This window comes from Epinephelus moara, chromosome 21 (assembly GCF_006386435.1).
Source record: "Epinephelus moara isolate mb chromosome 21, YSFRI_EMoa_1.0, whole genome shotgun sequence".
NCBI classification, from domain to species: Eukaryota; Metazoa; Chordata; class Actinopteri; order Perciformes; family Serranidae; genus Epinephelus; species Epinephelus moara.
In genome coordinates, this window is record NC_065526.1 from 28,114,166 (window position 1) to 28,132,639 (window position 18,474).

General features: G+C 41.7%; 1 protein-coding gene across 1 annotated transcript in view; it reads left to right on the plus strand.

Moving 5' to 3' along the window:
* The first annotated feature begins 11,325 nt into the window (after positions 1-11,325).
* LOC126382469 (partitioning defective 3 homolog) overlaps positions 11,326-18,474 on the plus strand; it is a 289,875-nt gene continuing 282,726 nt past the window's right edge. The window contains exon 1 of the mRNA XM_050032353.1: positions 11,326-11,705. Within this exon, the coding sequence (XP_049888310.1) occupies positions 11,586-11,705 (120 nt within the window). The 5' untranslated portion in view covers positions 11,326-11,585. The remainder of the gene's footprint in view (positions 11,706-18,474) is intronic.

The following is an 18,474-nucleotide window of genomic DNA, read 5'->3' on the forward strand; positions in this document are numbered from 1 at the left end:
GCTCTGATCTAAACAGCATGTGTTTGTGCAGTGAATGGGGCCTGTCAGCTCTCTCACTTCACCACCATGTTGGTTCAAACTGTAGATCTGAAGGGGAGGGAACAAGGAAATACACAGACAGAGTGGAGCTGGCTGAGTTTGAGAGCAGGAAGAGGAGGGAGGGGTTATCAAGCTTTGCTTCATTCCAGGAGGAGGAGCAGTTTATACTGTGTGTTTAACACGAGTTTGCTACAGAGCCCATTTCTCAATTAAAAACACTGGACACTTCGACTTTTAGGAGGTAAACTCTCCTTAGAATCAGATAGTATTGTGATGATTCCTCAGTTTTTAGAGTTTGCTCAGTTTGATTAAAGTATGTAATGATTACAGTAATTCAAAAATATTTTTTAAATAATTGATTACTGCTGTAAAAGTAATGACCAACAGTTCTGACTCATTGGATACAGTTTTCTCAGTATTTTTGAGGAAAATACATGAAGTCTCGACAACAAATTTGATTAAAAGTTGCATTTCATTCTGACACATGTATCTGTAAATATGAAAAGAGGGGTTTCATTTATGTTATTGTGATTTTTGCCAACATATAATATTTGACAATTTCCTATGGATTTCCTATGAAATACTGAGGCAGACGAGGATGACTTAGAAACTCTTGAACCTTATTTTTTTCCTCTTTTTCCCTTTAAAGTCAACGACTTTCACTGCTCCTCAGCTGTTAATACTTCCAGAAACACCCTTAATCTCAAACCTAAATCCAAACCTAAATCTCCACCAACTACACATGATTGTGTGTCGACTTTAAATGAGACTGAACATGGTGTTGCTTTCAGATGTCGAGTCCTTCTGATATTGTGATTAAACTGATTGCAGTGTTTCATATGGATACTGTCATGATTATAAAATTATGAAGTACTTCTGTTTTTAAAAAGGTGGAGTAACTTTACCTGTGATGGTGCAATAAATCAGTCTCAGTTGTCAGGAACACTAATCGTGGCTGTTTTAGATTCATTTGTTGCCAGTTAAGGATAAATTAGAAAAAGTGTAGGGCGCAGCAGGCTGTTTTGTAGATTGACAGATTACACCCTGGACACAACAAGTCACAAGATACACTGGAACAACATGACAGCCTCATTCTGAAGTTTCATCTGCAAATTAATAAAACCCAACCCAAACTTAATCAAAGTAATTCTACGTTTTTCTAAGTCTTTCATACCACACACACACACACACACACACACACACACACACACACACACACACACACACACACACACAAAAACACCCTGCATCTTCATCAGCATAACTGAATTAACTGGTATGTTTAAAGGAACAGTGTGTCCCCTTATGAGGACATTACATTTTTGGTTTCCTACACCTCATACTTCTATTCTGCTTAACTTAAGGTGCGGACACACCAAACTGACATCAAAGAACTAGCGGCGACGAAAGGCAACTGTTGCGTCGTTTACGTCGCCTCACGTCGCCTCACGTCGCCCTGTGTCAGTTGCATTTGAACACACTTCAAGGACTACATCTGACGACCAAGTGGCACGTACGCTCTGCGCCTGTGTGAGAGAGAGAGTGGTACATCCTGACAACTGAGGGGCTTCCTATCTGTGCAGCCGAGCACCACAGCACCTCCACGCACTATTACATCCAGACGGTCCCGGTGTTTACTCCGCAGGCTCCACTTCACTCAGCTGCCCGATAAACCCGCTGCTTCTTCCCACTTTAACCTGAATAACAAACCAGGGCTCGGTGCTCCGGTTGGATCCAAACGAAGAGCTGGGGCTAGCTCAGAGACTAGCGGAGGCTAAGTGGCTGTGCTTCCCTCCGGTCATGCTGTGGCTAACGCTCCGCTAGCCGCTCCAAGCTAGCCCCGGCTCTCCGTTAGGATTCTAACGGAGAGCCGGGGCTAGCTGGGAAGCTAGCGGAGGCTTACTGGCTGTGCTTCCCGCTCTGCTAGCCGCTCCCAGCTAACTCCGGTTTGTTATTCATGTTAAAGTGGGAAGAAGCAGCGGGCCTGTTGGGCAGCTGAGTGAAGTGGAGCCTGAGGAGGAAGCACCTGCTAGCCCTGGTTTCACTGGGAACTGCCCATTGGTTCGACAGCCCATTGGTTCGACATCCCATTGTTCCGACCATATTAAACTCATTGTTCCGAAGTCCGTTCCGAAATCATCATGATGCCCTGTGGTTAAGGTCTGGTTAGGTTTAGGCACAAAAACCACTTGGTTAGGGTCAGGAAAAGATCATGGTGTGGGTTAAAATGAAAAAGAAAGTGACAAACACATAAGCCGTGAGCCTGCTCCGCCTCAAGCCGGTCGCGGCGCACCATACACCCGCCGCGAGCCGTTCAGCACCGCGGACAGTCGGACTAATGGGATGTCGAACCAATGGGCTGTCGAACCAATGACATGGACCCGTTTCACTACAGGCAGATTGACTCGCTACAGGGGTGAGGAAATAAAACCTGAACAGCCAATCAAAATGATCTCTCTCACCGACAAGCTCTGCCGCCGATTCAGCATGATCATTCGGCCGAAAAGCCGCCGACGCTAAAGTGCCGACGGTGTGGGACACACCGCAAAAACTAGGCCGACAGACACTCACCGACGGCCCGACTTTGGTCAACAGCCGACTGTCGGCTTGGTGTGTCAGGGCCTTTAAGGCTTTAAGGATTTAGGGGGATTTAGTGGCATATAGCGGTGAGAATATCAGATTGCAGCCAGCTTAAACTTCTCCCAGTTAGGATTCCTTCACTGTTCATCATTCAGGACCTTAAAACACTGAATAAAGCAGTTTCACTTTTAAAAAAAATCAGTGTTTTTTCTATGCTGTTTGGCATGTGGGGGGGGGGGGGCAGCCCACTAGGCCACACATGCTCATGTAAGCTCACTTTTTTTCTGATCTAGACGTTAAGGAGGTTTTTACAGGGAGCTGAATTAACCGCAGAGGTCTCTTCTTCTCCAAAACAAACGGACCCTGTAATTTAAATCTGTAAAAACACTGAACAAAGCAGTTTCATGTTACAAATCTGGGCTGGAGAGTCGAAATATGGCGGTACAACATGGCAGTCTCCATAATGAGGACCCGCTCCCTATGTAAACGCCTCATTCGAAGGTAATGAAAACACAATAATTATACACTGAAGAAAACATATTTATCATATTATATTCAATTTATGCCAATATATCCCTCTAAATCCAACACATTGGAACTGTAAAGCTTCCAAATGCACTCATTACATTTACCATACAGTCTAAAAACTATGACTATTTAAGAACCATAGGACCATAGTACAAAGTTATATTCCAAATGTTATTTTCTAATGTTATATTTCCTGTGTATCATTTCATTCTGATACAAAGGTGCGTACAGTACTGTGGGTGTACTGTAGAATCTGTTCTGCACTCACTGAATTTCTTAATTTAGATCTGACTCGGGCTGACCCCAGAGCCACCATCTGTCCTCCTGCATGCCAGAGGAGGTCGCACTGCTCAAACACCGCCCCTGCTGTTATCAAAGAGCACTGCTCTGCACGGCCAAGTCCCTCCCTTAATCTCAACCAGTGTGACGAAAAAGAGCCTGATTCAGCAAGACGTGAATGAGGACAATATGCATAGGTTGCATTAACTATTTTGTACAATGGGTAAATGCAGAAAACAGAAAGGCAAAAGGTTCCTTAGAGTTTTTGAATTCTCTTCCTTAATAAAAAGTAAAAGAAAAACAATCCAAAAATGTGATGAAGAAAATCTAATACTGTGTAATGTTTCATATTTTCCTGTTATTTGTCCTACAGTATCTCATGCATCAATTGTTCTTTGAAAAATAATTTTCAAATGGAATTCTGACCATATTTCATTCTTATTGCATATTGTCATGTAGTACCCTTTCCTGTTGTATTCCTATTTCTCATATTTTCTTTTGTTATGTGGCTGCAATGTTTCAATTTCCCCACAAAACATTTTCACAATCCATTATTTTCCTTCCTCCTCATCCTCCTGCCACCTCCTCCCTCCTCCTGTCGACTCCTTGGCCCATCCTGCGGTCAGAGGATGGAGCCTCCAGATGGTCTAGTACCAGCAGCAGAAGGGGCACCCTTGGGGGGGGGCACAAAGGCCTGACAGCAGGGAGCCACATGACCTGGGCCAGACAGCTCTTTAGCACAAAATTAGCCTGGGATGAACGCGCAACACAATTACATGCTGTTAATACCATCAAAGAGGTATTTGGGCATCCGTTGTGGCCTTTGCAGCTTAACTGGCCTAATTTGTAAAATTTCACAGTCCTTTAGGGCAAGTTGAGGTTTAAAATTTCTCAGAGGTCAAGCTGCTAAAACTTTTTTTCCAGACTTATTGTCTACATAAAATCACAAAAGTTATTACTGTTGTTGTAATAATGGGTCCACTTAAGACAATTGTGCACAAATTAGCTGTGAGGAATGATCGGACCTCTGTTTTTCTCGCAGCATGACTTCCAGGATCAAAAGATCTACATCAAAATGATTGCAGGAAATGTGTCAGACCATGTAGGAGGCTGTTGATAAAGTGTGTAAGGACATAATGAGGGGTTGTACGCTGGTGTGCCTCAGTGTTCACGAGTTTGTTGTGTCAGGGGTGCCAAGTCTTCGCTCCAATACCACCCACACAACCAAACACATCTGAACTCAACCTCCCTGCTGATCTCTGTTAAATCTGGTTAGCTTGGCATCAGCCGTTACGTTGTCTTAATGATGAATTCTCATCCAAACTGCATCTGAAAAATGCTGCTGTCTGATACAGTGCTGACATATAAGTGTTCTGGAAAAAGGTAGATTTGTAGTCTTATTTGGGAAAAACTAACAAAGCTAATACATGATGGATATTATTCAGAGAGGGGTAAGAAATTAAATATTGTCTGCTCCTCCTGCGGTTCACATCATGAAAGGAGTAACAGTCCACTACATGCCACAAGAGGTCACTAATGATTCAAATATGACAGACACAAATGTCCAGTCTGACAGGTGGATATTTATATCTACATGTTAGTTATTTAGCTCAGCCGATTGTTAATTTCTTAACATGTACCTCTCCTCAAATATAGCATTGTCTGCAACTCCCTTTGGAGCTCCTTTTGACTTAGTACTCCTTCCACTGATTTGCTATTTGTCATCTTCTTTATAGTATATGTTTGGCTGTTGTGTGATTCTTAAGGCTTTTCTGTGATTAAAATGGTGACCAATATATTTTACAAAGTGGTTTCCTGAACATTGCTACGAAGCACAGAGGCGGGCAAATACATTTTGAGGGTCTGCTGCAAACGTTTTTGAGTGGGGACCAGATTAGAAAACATGAAAATACCTTTAAATTCACTCTCCCTCCTGGTCACTTTTTCATTACCTCAAAATTAGAAATCTGGTTAGGCAGGTTCTGACAAATTTTGACACTCTGCCCACACAACACGACTTTCATGACCTAATGACTAGAGGTCCCACATCTAAACATTTGATCTCCCATTTCGTCTGTTTCTTTACTCTGGTAACCCCTTCTCTCCATATTAAAGAGGCTTGGTCTAAGGATACAGGTGAAGCGATTTCAGATGGATTATGGGCAAGAGGGTTACAGAGGATTAAAACATGTTCCATTCAACTAATTCGGTTTAAAGTTATTCATTGCTTGCATTTCTCCAAGGCCAAATTGAATAGGATGTATCCATCTTTGTCTGCTACATGTGACAAGTGTAAATCAGGTGTGGGGACCTTAGGTCACCTTTTCTGGTCTGCCCCTGTGTTACAGCAAGCTCTTACGTTTGGTATAGTCATAGCAAAAAGGCTCCACTCCTTGCTTAACATAATGGCAAAATGACATGGCTTCTTGTCTACATCTTGAAGAAATCCAGTACACTCTGTCCAACTCCCTCATCAAGTTCTCTAAAATTTGGGGACCTTTTATTGAACATATCAAAAGGTTGAGGAGTCAAGCTGACTAACCACATTGGACGATGTCCTTGCATTGGACTTTACACTGTGCTTCGATCTACCCATCTTCATTGGACCTTCCCTGACCACTTATTGTCTTTAAACCATGGATGCCATCTCTCTGCCTCAGCTCGTAATTGTACTGTTTTCTCTTTAGTTGGCAGTGTTTTTCTTTTTTTGGGTTTTCTTTATATTGTTAGTGTTAAAAACTGATAAATAAAATCTATTTTAAAAAAAAGAAAACATGAAAATGCCTAGGGGCCAGCTGCTTCTCGCATCACCAGTCATAAAAGTAAAGAAAAGAAATGAGCCATACAAATGAGGCAAATGCAACTGTTTAATCCCTCAGTGAAAAAGATTTGAACTTTCCACCACTCCTGGAAGCAGCTGCCCTTGCTGTTTGCTGTGGCCATGCCTGCTACCAGGCGGAATTGTCTACTGTTAGGTAACTGTTCATTTGCTTGTTTGCCATCTGTTTATGCAAACACATTAGTTCAATTTTCAATTCAATTTTATTGATAAAGCCCAATATCACAAATCACAATTTGCCTCACAGGGCTTTACAGCATACAACATCCCTCTGTCCTTAGGACCCTTACAGCGGATAAGGAAAAACTCCCCAAAAAACCCTTTAACGGGAGAAAAAAAGGGTAGACACCTCAGGAAGAGCAACTGAGGAGGGATCCCTCTTCCAGGACGGACAGACGTGCAATACATGTCGTACAGAACAGATCAGCATAATAAATGAGCAGTAATCCGTATGACACAATGAGACAGAAAGAGAGACAGAGAGAGAGACAGAGACAGACGGTAATGACAGTAGCTTACAGCAACATTAATGAAAGTAATAATATTATTGTTATAGTTCTGGCTACTGTGGTACAATATGTTGAAAGTATATATTAATATCTGGCAGTATACATGTGTGATAATAATCATATGTGTATAATAACAGTAGAAGTATAATGACTAATGATGGCAGCAGCAGCAGGAGGCATCTGGCAGGACCACGGCAGCAGTTCCACCCACATACTTCCTACTTGATGCTTATCTACAAACTGTATGAAAGTTTTGTGATATTGTGAGATGAACAAAATACTACAAAGTGATCTTGCTTGATAAACCAATATTGTGTGGTGGGCCAAGCTGTGGGCCATTAGAAACCAGTTTGCTTGCTGTCTATAGGTTAGCCAGCTGGCTAGCTTAGATTAGTTCATGTGATGGCATAATATAAGGCAATATTGCATGATGTAATGCAAATGTGACAAGCTGCACATTGTTCAGAAGCATATGTGCACATATTTATTCCCAGGGCATCCCACTGGGTATACCATTTGTCATTAATCATTTCCACAACTTAAAAAAACTCAACTCACCAGAGCCCGCATCAGTTGGCTACAACACTGTCACATGACAGGAGACAAATGAGGGCATCACTTTATGTCACGTTAGTTTTTTGTTTTTATCAATTCATTTATTTTAATACAACTTAGTCTAACTTTAATAATTATGGGCAACTTGTATTTTCTTCCCACAAAGGCAAAAAACCCCAACTTTTTTGTCCTCCAGAGGGGCAGCTCAGCCAAAGAGGGCAAAGGGGCTGGGGCTTGGACAACTTCAGGAAGTACCTGAGCACGTCCCTGACTAAGCATATGAGATAGTACCTTTGGGATAAATAAAGTTCTATAGAGTGCCGAAGTCGAAGTCATTCGGACCGAATGCAATGATTGGTCAGAGTTTTCTCCTGTTCTGTCTGTCTTCCCCACGTGGAGGCCTCCGACTGACGTAACCGCTCGCGGATGAATGGTAACATATCAGACTCTGGTGTTGAGCTAACAGGGCTAACACTACACAGAGCAGACAGGACGGCAGCATCATCTGGTAAGCTCCATGGTGTATACACAAACAATTCATGGTGCTGTGACGTGAAGAGGAGCTCCCAGTTCTGCTCTCAGGATGTGGAGTTTTTGACTGTGAAATGTCGACCCTTTTCATCTTACTATTGCACTATATGTTCTTTCTTATATGTTGCACAAATCGTTTTTATATGTTTTGTTTCTGTTTGCTTGGGGTATGCAAAATGTCATTTCGTTTTTGTGCTGGTTCAGTTCAGTTCATAACATTATGACAACACAGCACCCAGTTGCTAATGGCTAACATTAGCCTACTGTAGCGTAGCCTCTGAAACATAAACGTTATCTTCCTTGTGCGTTTCCACTTACTAGTAACGTTAACGCTACTATATAACATTAGCACTGTAACCTTATTCTAAAACTCATCAGTCATCACTGACTCCGGTTGAGTTTTAAAACTCCGGGGTTGCGTTTGACTGTCTTTGTTGTAACATTACACTCGCTCTCCTCTTCCATGTATCTAACGTTACCCTGCCAATGCCTACGTCTATAATGAGGATGTAATGGAGGGAGGTGGAGTTGCAGAAGGAGGAGGATGGGACTTTGGAGGGAGGTGGGAGTTGTGGATGTTCAAATTTTTTCTAAGTGCTGTGTGAAATGCAAGAAAGGTAAGAGTTGCTTTAATTGAACTGAACTGAATTGCTTGAATTGAATTGTATTGAACTGAACTGAATTGATTAAATTATATATAACTGAATTGCTTGAATTGAATTGAACTGGACATAACTGAATTGGCTGAATTGAATAGAATTGAATTAAACAACTGAATTGAACTGAACTGATTGAATAGAATTGAACTGAATTGACTTCAATTCAATATGATGCAAATCACTTGCATCCAATCTGCAACCTGAAAAATACACAATCAATATTATCATACTTTAATTGTGTCCAAAGACCCATAATACCGCACTTGGTTGCTCTTGAGGTATGTGCCAACTTATGTCAAATACTTTACAGCTGGTGAGTCTAAAAGTTTATTCTTGACCTTAAAACAGAAGTTTGACAGAGAATAACAGAGAGAAAAGAACTCAAGGCCCTCTTACAAGCTGCTTCTGGAGCTTTAGCCACAACTCATGGTCTTTAAAAGTAGGTGGAGTTTGCATGTAACATGCAGTTAAGATGAAGATGGATGCTTTGGAAAAGAGCTTCTGAGGACTTCCCCACCACCACTCAAGTAAAAACAATCCTTGGGCAAGGTAGTTTTGACCTTTGACCTTGCTACTGTACTATTGTTATGTCTATTGTGAAAAAACTGAAGCGCATTCTACCACTGGATTGTATGTAGCTTTGGGCCAGACCATCTGCTAAATGTCTAAAATGTAGTCTATTGTAACACCTACAACAGTCCCCTTTACTAAAAATAGCCCCTGTATTATTTTTCATCTCATAAATGTGATTGCACATTTCCCTCGTGTTACCTTATGTGAAAACCACCATGAACAAGTGCTCATATTCTCTCAAGTTGAGGCTGTTTAATGTGTTGTGACAGCTGCTGGGGCTGTGGTTGGTGGCATGTGAGCGCTCCAGCTGTGTTAAGAGTTAAAATAGTCTCACAGCTGCATGCTGGCACTGAATGGTAGAGCGGTCCCATTTAACTGGTGCCCATGTAAACCACACACACACTTTCCACATACTTGAAATTCAGCAGCTCTCCTCTCTTTTCATGTTCTCATTAAACTTTGTGTCGAAGCCCGTCATGGCCTTATGGGCAGTATAACCCACTCTTCAATCAGGAGACAGAGAAAGGATGTCCTGATGCACACTACAAAATGTGTCTGTTTCAAATCATACCTGTAATAAAAAAAGTAATTGGGTGGAGAGGAATATGATAACTGACTTTTGGAAAAGCTGGAGCAAATATGAAATGCGATCTACTGTCTCAGGTGGATGTTTCTTACTGGTCTCTTTGGCACAGACGTGTTCAGCGGTACAAATCCATCCATGTGGTGCATATGCCGAGGCAGCTGTTCCTAAAAGCTCCCCAGACGGATTTGGACTGCTTTTCGTTTAGGGGTTTGGTTAGATTTCAGACCTGGGTGGAAAAGTGGACTGAAATAGGGAAGAAGCAGGTGCACAAGAAGACCTGCGGCTTTTAACAAGTGATGATGTATCATTAAGTGCAGTAATAAAGCTATATATATAGTTGCTTAGCAAAGAAAAAAAAAGAAGTGTGCTCTTAATAACTGACGGCTATCACTGGATTTATGAAGACCTAAATTACTTTTAAAGTTGCCTGCCCAATCCTAATTTTAACTTTAAATCTAAACTCAAACCCAAACATTAAACCAGTCCAGTAACAAAAGAGGAAAAGAAACATGTCTTCACTTCACTTTCTATTCTCTTAAAGACACATTAAATGCTGCAGTAGCTGTAATTTGCATAGTTTACATTCAATATATTGATTTTTATACCATTCTAACCACTGTTGTCGTCTGTGTGAGTTGCTTATGCCAAACATTACCCATCCTTACCACAGCGGGGGGCCAGACTGCAACTGTGGCCTTCCCATGGGCCTTCCCTGCTCCTCTGATGCCTTCAGGTACTGCTTGTAAACTCCATTAAAACACAGATAGAAGTCCCAGGTGCAATCTTCTGGGGTATTTTAAACTTGCTCAGAACAATGTAAAAGGTAAGCATAGAATAAAATTGATTAGTTGGACAAAGCTACTTCATGCTGCAGCTACTACATGACTTCAGACTGCATATTTGTCATGTAGCCTAATGGATCTGTTAATTAATTTATATCCTAAAGTGGTTGTTAAATTATCCTGGCTTCATTGCATCCTATGTAGTTGTGCAATTAAACTCTTAGCTAAACACTTGCTGCAGCTGCTCCCTCTTAACGGGACAATGTTTTCTATCAACAAAAACCACAACAATTGAGACAATGACAAGATTTGGGAGTACACATACACCTACAACTATTATAATTATCCAGATTTCCATTAATTAAATATAGGCTGATAATAAACTACACTCCCTGCCCCCTAAATGCCACACATCTGTTGATTAAGAACCATACTTTCCTTTATTTCTTAGTATCCCAGCCATTAATCAGAGGCTACCCATGTCATCAGGAGGTTATAGAGTTTTCTCAGGTCTCTCAGTTTACCGACTCTCCATTTTTGAAGCCTTTTCCAAAATACTTGGAAGAACAATTGATCCAAATCCTCCTACAGCCAGTTTTGGTATTAAAGTGTGAAGACAATCATCTTTATGTCACCCTTTTAGAGTAGGAGAGGACTTATATTACTTAATTGGAAGCAGGCAACACCCCATTCTTTTAATCACTGGGTCAGAGATAGGCCTACATTACAAATTTTGAATTTGAAAACCAAACAGTCAAGAAAAAAAATCACTGAAGACTCCTTTGTCAACCGTGCTGGACGTTAAACTCTGGATTCCGACATCCCCAAACGCACCATATGACCGAGCATTAGCTCAGCAGAGAGGGACAGAGACGGGGATTGGGAGAGAGGGAAGGAGGGAGAGAGAAGCTAAACAGGTGGTCTGAAAACACACAGAAAACAATGTCGTCCGGCGGGGAGAAGCGGAAAGACCTCTAGTCCCCGCTTTTTTAAAGGAATACCGGGGCAGCCGCGGAGCCGAGCAAACAAAAACCCATGCTCCTTTTGTATTTTCACACGGATTCCTCCTCCTCCTCCTCTTCTCGGTTTTACTCCGAATCTGGGCAAGATCTCGGATACTAAACCATGAAAGTCACGGTGTGTTTTGGCAGGACCCGGGTGGTGGTGCCGTGCGGGGATGGAAATATTAAAGTCCACACACTCATCCAGCAGGCTGTCATGAGATACAAGAAGGCTATAGCCAAGGTAAGTGGGCGCCCTACTTTGTTTTCTTGCGGCTTTTGTTTTCCTGGAAACGATGTTGCGACGTCCTGGGGGCTCTGCAGGCGCACTCAATATGGCGCTAAGTTGAAATAGATGCAAAGAAGAGGTAACGGGGCGCCCATTTCTGCTGTCTTGTGCTCGTGCTGCACAGTTTGTTCAGCTCACGAGCGCACGTACACTGCACGCGCGTGCTGCTGTTCGCTGTGTGTTGCAGCTTTCAAAGAAAGGCGCACCGCCATTGTGGTTCTTGTGTTTGTAAACCCACAAAACTTCCTCTGGGATTCTAACTGTGGCATTGAACAAAGCAGCCCGTGGTTTGTTCAAGCGTAGAAGCACAACGTGAGTGTTTCTAACACTTACACGCGTAAACACACGTTAGTAGAGTTAGTAACCTAGTTGTAAGACCTCAGCTCATGCCTCTGAAAGTTGCCAGCAGAGATTAGCCTACTAGCAAGTTAGCCAGCAGGCTGCAAAAGTAGGACTGCAGTGTGAGGCGTTCAGGCTTCGGTTCAGAGCAATGTAATTATCAGCAGGAAAGTCCCACCAGCTTAGCCTGTTTAATTTGAAAGTGTCCATCACGGAAAACAGCAAAAGCTCCTCTTTGTTCGACTTTTACTTAACTTATTATGCTGGCAGGGAGGGTTAGCTGGAGTTTGCAAGTACAGACAAATGATGAGAGCTGAAGTTAATCAGTGATGCTTTAAATGCATTAAGGAAAAGCAAAAATAAAGGTCTTTTTTTGACAAGTTAATGTTGCATTATGGTTTTGGACTGAATGCAGATCTCAAAAGTGAAGAAGCTGCCTGCAGCTGCATGGCTGTCTGAGCAGGCACCAGGCCCTGCAGGATAGGGAGGGAAACTGCAGTGCCAAGCTCCAGCTGACTGGTGGAAGCATGGACCTGATACATAAATCTTGGAGATAAAAGTGAACTCTAAGAAAACTTGTAGCATGGTGTTAGGGTAGCAGCAGGTAACCTTTGAACCAGCTAGGTGCTTTATGTGCAAGGTTTCCTGGCTGGATCAGATAACGTGAGACTGGGGGGCACAGGAGCATTTTTAAACAGTGTTTTAAGTTTTCCTCGATCCTTGAAATTGTGTTTATTCTACTAAAATTCAATGAAGCCCACTCTTTTTTTTGCCGTCGACATCACTACAACTTTTGCTCAAATTCATTATAAATAGAAGTTTACATAATTTATCTCCATTTAGCATTCAGACTTTTTTTTTTTAAGGGGAACTGACAACAGTAAATGTGGGGCAGCCGTAGATTCACAGTTGGTAAATCGAATTTTGCCAATTGCCCAGCCTTCGTTTAAGGTACAAATATGTTAAAGCAGCTGCTCACGTTTCATAAATAATGAACACTGTCTATGTGCTAACTTTAAGGCTGTCTCTTTTTGTTGTAATGATAGTGACCTAGAAGTCATACTGTATCCTGCTCTCCTTTGAATAATTCAGTGTGAGCAGACAGAGGAGCGCAGGAGAATATCTCTGCGTAGCTTAGAGGCAGGTAAAGAGCTGCTCATACCTTGCTAGTGGACCTTGCTGAACTACTCTCTCCACCTGGGTTGTATAAAGGAGATATCAGCTCCTCTTTGACTTCATGTAAATTGAGATTTTGTTGGTGTAATCTTGAAAAGAAAAATTAAGGACTTGTTTGTCCTCCAGAGATTTAGTCAGGGTGTGTAGCTTTCTGAGATGAGTCAAGTAATGCGACGTTTTTCTTGGAATAAATGAATGTGACTGCCTGATGGTGACAATTGTATCACTATATAGCCATATCCAAGTTACTAGTTGAAGTCAGTATTGCATCTGGCTTGAAGCTCAGATAACTGTAGTGTTTGTTTTTGAGGTTATTATCACAATTAAGGAAAGGGCAACTGTACTGCTGTTTAAAGCAGAGGGTGAATTGTGCCTGTGTGCTTGAAATGAGGCCACACATTCAATTCTCATTCTGTCTTCTTCGAGCTTTGATCTAAAATACCCAAAATAATGAATAAAAATCCCGGGGCTCCTCATGAACTTCTCACCCACAACAAAACACGCAGCCTAAAAATACAACACCCATGTCATTTTATCACCTTGGATCTGCGTTTATTGCTCGTGTCCCACCCTGCCTACATTTCATCTGACCGAGGTTGGGCATTTTTAGTGTTTCATGTCGCGCAAGTGTCTCAGAAAGTCTTTCAGTCACAGATGTTGTGTTGAAGATCACAGCGTTTTCGGTCAGCCCGCCCTTAATAAGAGGCCCAAATTTGAGTTTGTTTTTCCTGCTTTAGTGTTTGTATGAACCGTCTTCCCCTGTCATTAGAGAGGAATGCTTCCTGCAGAAAATAAAGAGTCCACTTCTGAGGGCCTTAAGCCATCTCATAACTGTGGAATTAGAAAGATGAGGACACAAGGATGAGCGCATTGACACTGTTTGTACAACACTCACACAGTGATCTTACTGGACTTGAGAGAGAGAGAGAGAGAGAGAGAGAGAGAGAGAGAGAGAGAGAGAGCAGTTTTTGCCAGCTTCAAAGTCTCTGAACGTCTTGAGAAGTGAAACGGTGTCTGATTATCCTCCACTGCTCTTTTTCCTTCCACAGATCATAGGGTGGATTCTCACCCATTTGACTAAGTGTGGCAAGCGTTTAAAATGACACCCTTGACTGGAAAACCGTCTGGTGGTTCAATGCTCCGAACCCACAAGTGACATAAGCATTGGCACGTCAGAAGGACCATGAGATTGGTCTCTCTTTGACTGTTTTTTAACGCTCAGTAGCCTCCAGGGGGATATCAGGTGTCTGGATTGTTGTGTCCACACAGCACACGGCAGATTTCCATTCACAGCTTCACACTGCTGGAGTTTCCTCCGGAGAAGTCTGGGCTATTGTGCACATATTTGACTGACAGACAGATTTAACATGACATTGACCTGTTGCAGATAATAGGAGCAGGTGTCTATTTTTTGGGGGGAAACAAGCAGTAGAAATATGTCGATTGGTGCGTAATTACTTCAATTTTTAATCCATTAGAGCAGCAGCTTTCATGTATGTGCCACTACTAGGGATATTTTGATTATCAACTTTAAATATTTTCCATTATTTAGTTGTTTAATATTAAAAAAAAGGCCAAAAATTGTATAAAAATTTTCATCACAAGTCCCCAGAGCTGGCTATGGAGTCCTCAAATTGCTGTGACCAACAGACAGAAATCCAAACATAGTAAATTTACAGTTACATAAAACAAAAGAAAGCATTTAAATCTCTCTTTTGAGAAGCTGAAACCAGCAAACTCTTTGGTTTTTGGTGTATGAATAAGATAATATAAGGATTAGCCTAATCTTCCAATCATACCAGGTTTCAATGCTACCTTTTGGTATCAACCAATACTGAAATGACCAAAGTTGCAAAATAATGACATGCTCTCAGTTTTCCTCTGTTTAATGGAAGTTTTTACATAGGAAACCAGACAGAAGACAGTTCTACTTTGTTACATAACAAGATGTGGTTATATTCAACGACAGATACGAAAAGAAATGTGCTTAGATCATGTGTCAAACTTGACTTTTCACAGGTTGGATAAGATGTAGCCAATAATCTAAAGATAACCAACCTTAAGGAGGACGGAGCTCAGAAAATCATCATATAGGCTATGAGCAGTGCTGTTTCTGACTGACTCCAATCTGTCTTTAATCTTGCCTTGATGTCATTTCTCTGTGCTGCCATGTGCTCAGGATATTATACAATCAATTGCACATATGACTGTTATTAATTAGTGTGCAGGAGCCTTTGATGGTGGACGGAGCCCGGAGATAAGCAGTCCTACATGCTGCGAGAGTTAACTGCTGCTGTTACAGTCTCACAGCTTAACATGCTCGCCACCAGAAATGTGCCACATCTTCAAAGGAAAAGCTCCCACTCTTAAAGTCGGCCCTATTTTGTTCCAAAGAGCGACATAATTGCATGCATATAAGGGACATGAGACTCAATATGATAATGAGGAAGGATCATAGTGTCACGTGTCCAAGAGTACGCTAAGTGTCAGGGTCGAAGGGTGTAGAGTGCTCACACTGACAGAGGCATGGTTTAATAAGGCACTGTGTTTGTCTGTCTGAGTCTGCCGTGCCTCAGACCTCATGGGTATACTTTTGCAACTATTTGTCATTGTTGCAGTCTGAAGCTTGTGTCAAGTGTTCACCACAGTTGCCAAGGAATGATTCAAGCACCTATTTTGACAAATGTGTGGTAAAGTGAGAGCAATGCACAGGTGAACTTTGAGTAGCGCTGAGAAAAATGATGATATTTTTTACCATATACCTCGATAGATATTGTGACAATATTGTAGAGTTGATTATTTGCACTTTGGCAAAATAGGCTAGTTAATAGTGTTAATGGTTTGGCCAAGTAGGTAAAGGCAAATAACTTAACAGCTAGAACAGTCTGATATAGGACTGTCAATGGTTAACCGTAAATTGGTTTGACCAGTTATGCATGTCCGTCTATTGGTTAATTTTGCGACTCTTCAGTTTACTGCACTGCTCAGTATCTAATCTGGTGGGAGCTAATATTAACTAGCTGTGCCTCTCATGCGGAGATTACCACGTGTAACACCGTCCCAACCCAACAGTGTCGCTGTGGATACATTGTGCCCAGGTCGCCCTGATGAGTTAGCAGCCCAGTTTTGAGCAAACCTCCTTTAGCATTGTTAACTAATGTTAGCACCATTGGCAGTGTCAGCACAGCCAGTGGTGCTAACATATTAACAATGCTAGAGGGGTTTTGCAGCTCAAAATGAAGATGCTTACTCACAAAGGCAACCTGAGAGGAGACTGGAGGATGGCCACCATGTTTCAGCTGCAACCCTATCCCACCACCGGGACGGGGTTACCAGCTGTGATCGTAAAATGAGCAGTGCTGCTACTAGCTCCTACGCGACCCAGGTGCTGTGCATTGCAGAGTGGCCAAGGCTAATGTTGGCTAACTAATAGATACCTTAGGGCGGGCACTTGGCTCTATGTTCACGCAAGTTAACCCAGCTAGCTGGCTGTCCTTCAGCAAAACCAACAGAAAATAAAAGTTTAATTGACATTTTATGTCACAAAACATTAACATTTCACTACCTCTAAATGAGTAACGCTTTGAAATGCATTGCTTTAGCTGACTGAGTTAATTTAGTGCCGGACTAAAAGGAAAGACCTCTTATATTTCATGTCATTTTTCACGTCATTATCTTAAAATCTTATCCTAAAAATGAACTGGTTAGTTACGGCTGAAAGGAACTATTGAAAGCAAAATTGAATGAAACTGACATCTGTAGTCTGGTACATTACTTTACTGTAGTGAAGCCATTAAAACCAGGAAAAAACTACGCGTATACGATATCCAAAATGTAAGACGATATCTGTTCTTATATCACATTATCATTGTAATAACATTATATTCCCCAGCCCTACATTTGAGCAACAGTTTTTACAGCCTGTAAAGAAATTTAAAAAAAAACTGCCCCTTGAGCTTGTACGTGATTCTCTGCTTATATGGTGATACTTTTCTTTTCTCTTGTTTTCTTGCTTACAATGCATAAGTGGCGCTAATGATGTTATCATGAGGGGATTTCCCAAGGACTACAGAAGTTCTACAGAAGTGTTGTCCAGGTTTAGTGAAATCTCAGTGAAACGAGCTAAAGTCAGAGGTTACTTCTGGATTGATTCCTCGTTTCCATCATGATTGGAGCTAAAGAAACTTCAAATGTGATTGCACCGTTAGCATAGGTGCAGTAGATCTACCCCATGTCGGGTCGTAAGCTCGAATAATTTTACAGTTCATCTGTTTGATCCTCATGTCACCAGGCTGTACCAGCCAGGGGTTCCTGCTTCCAAAATGGGCACAGTGCAGGATTAAAAGCTTCACTGATGATTCCCGGGCCGCTGACTTTGCCCTTGACCAAACTACTGTGAAAAATGTCCTGAAACATGACCTGGCACAGCATTTCATTTCCTAAAGGAGTCAGTTAAAGATGCCGTAATGAACTGGAGATAATTAGCCATGTGAGGCTTCCTGTGTGAAATTGTGGAAAAATATCAGGGCACAGAGGCTTCATATATGCTTTAAAAAGAGATCCAAAGTGTTCATCCTACCTCTAAAATCTGTGCAAATAACATTTTATCTTAAAAACTGTGACCTCAGGAAGTTAGCCTTTTATAGAATTCCTGACATTACATAAAAGGCGTTGAACACCAGAAAAGATGATTGCAGTCAGCAGCTGCAAAGTATATCATCTTTTTTTCCGTAGGACATGAGACACTTTTTTTTTTCCTTTTTGCCATTTGATGATGTTGGCATTATCGTGTTTCCCACAGTGCTTCTTTGCTGTGCTGTGCATTTTTAATGACTGTTTTTTTTGTGGTCACAACTCAATAATGCTGCTTCACTGTGAAGAGATTACGCAAGTGAGCTATCATTCTTACTCGTGTGTCTCATCATGATGTTGATGTGATAATAGAAATACGCCACTTTCGCCATTTGCCAGCGGGCTATCCCAGGAGGAAGGTGAACTTGGACTCGAGTCATTAGCAGAGCTGCTGTTTGGGCGTGTTAATGTACAGAAAGAGATGTGAAGTGGGAGGCTGTAAAATGCTGACTGCAGAGTTCTCAGATGGTGGGAAGACCGGTGCTCTCCTTTTGAAGTTCATTTGCATTTTAGAAGTTGAGCTCATGCTGTTATTCAGAAATGTTCACAGTAAGAGTAAAAATGACATTGCTTGAGG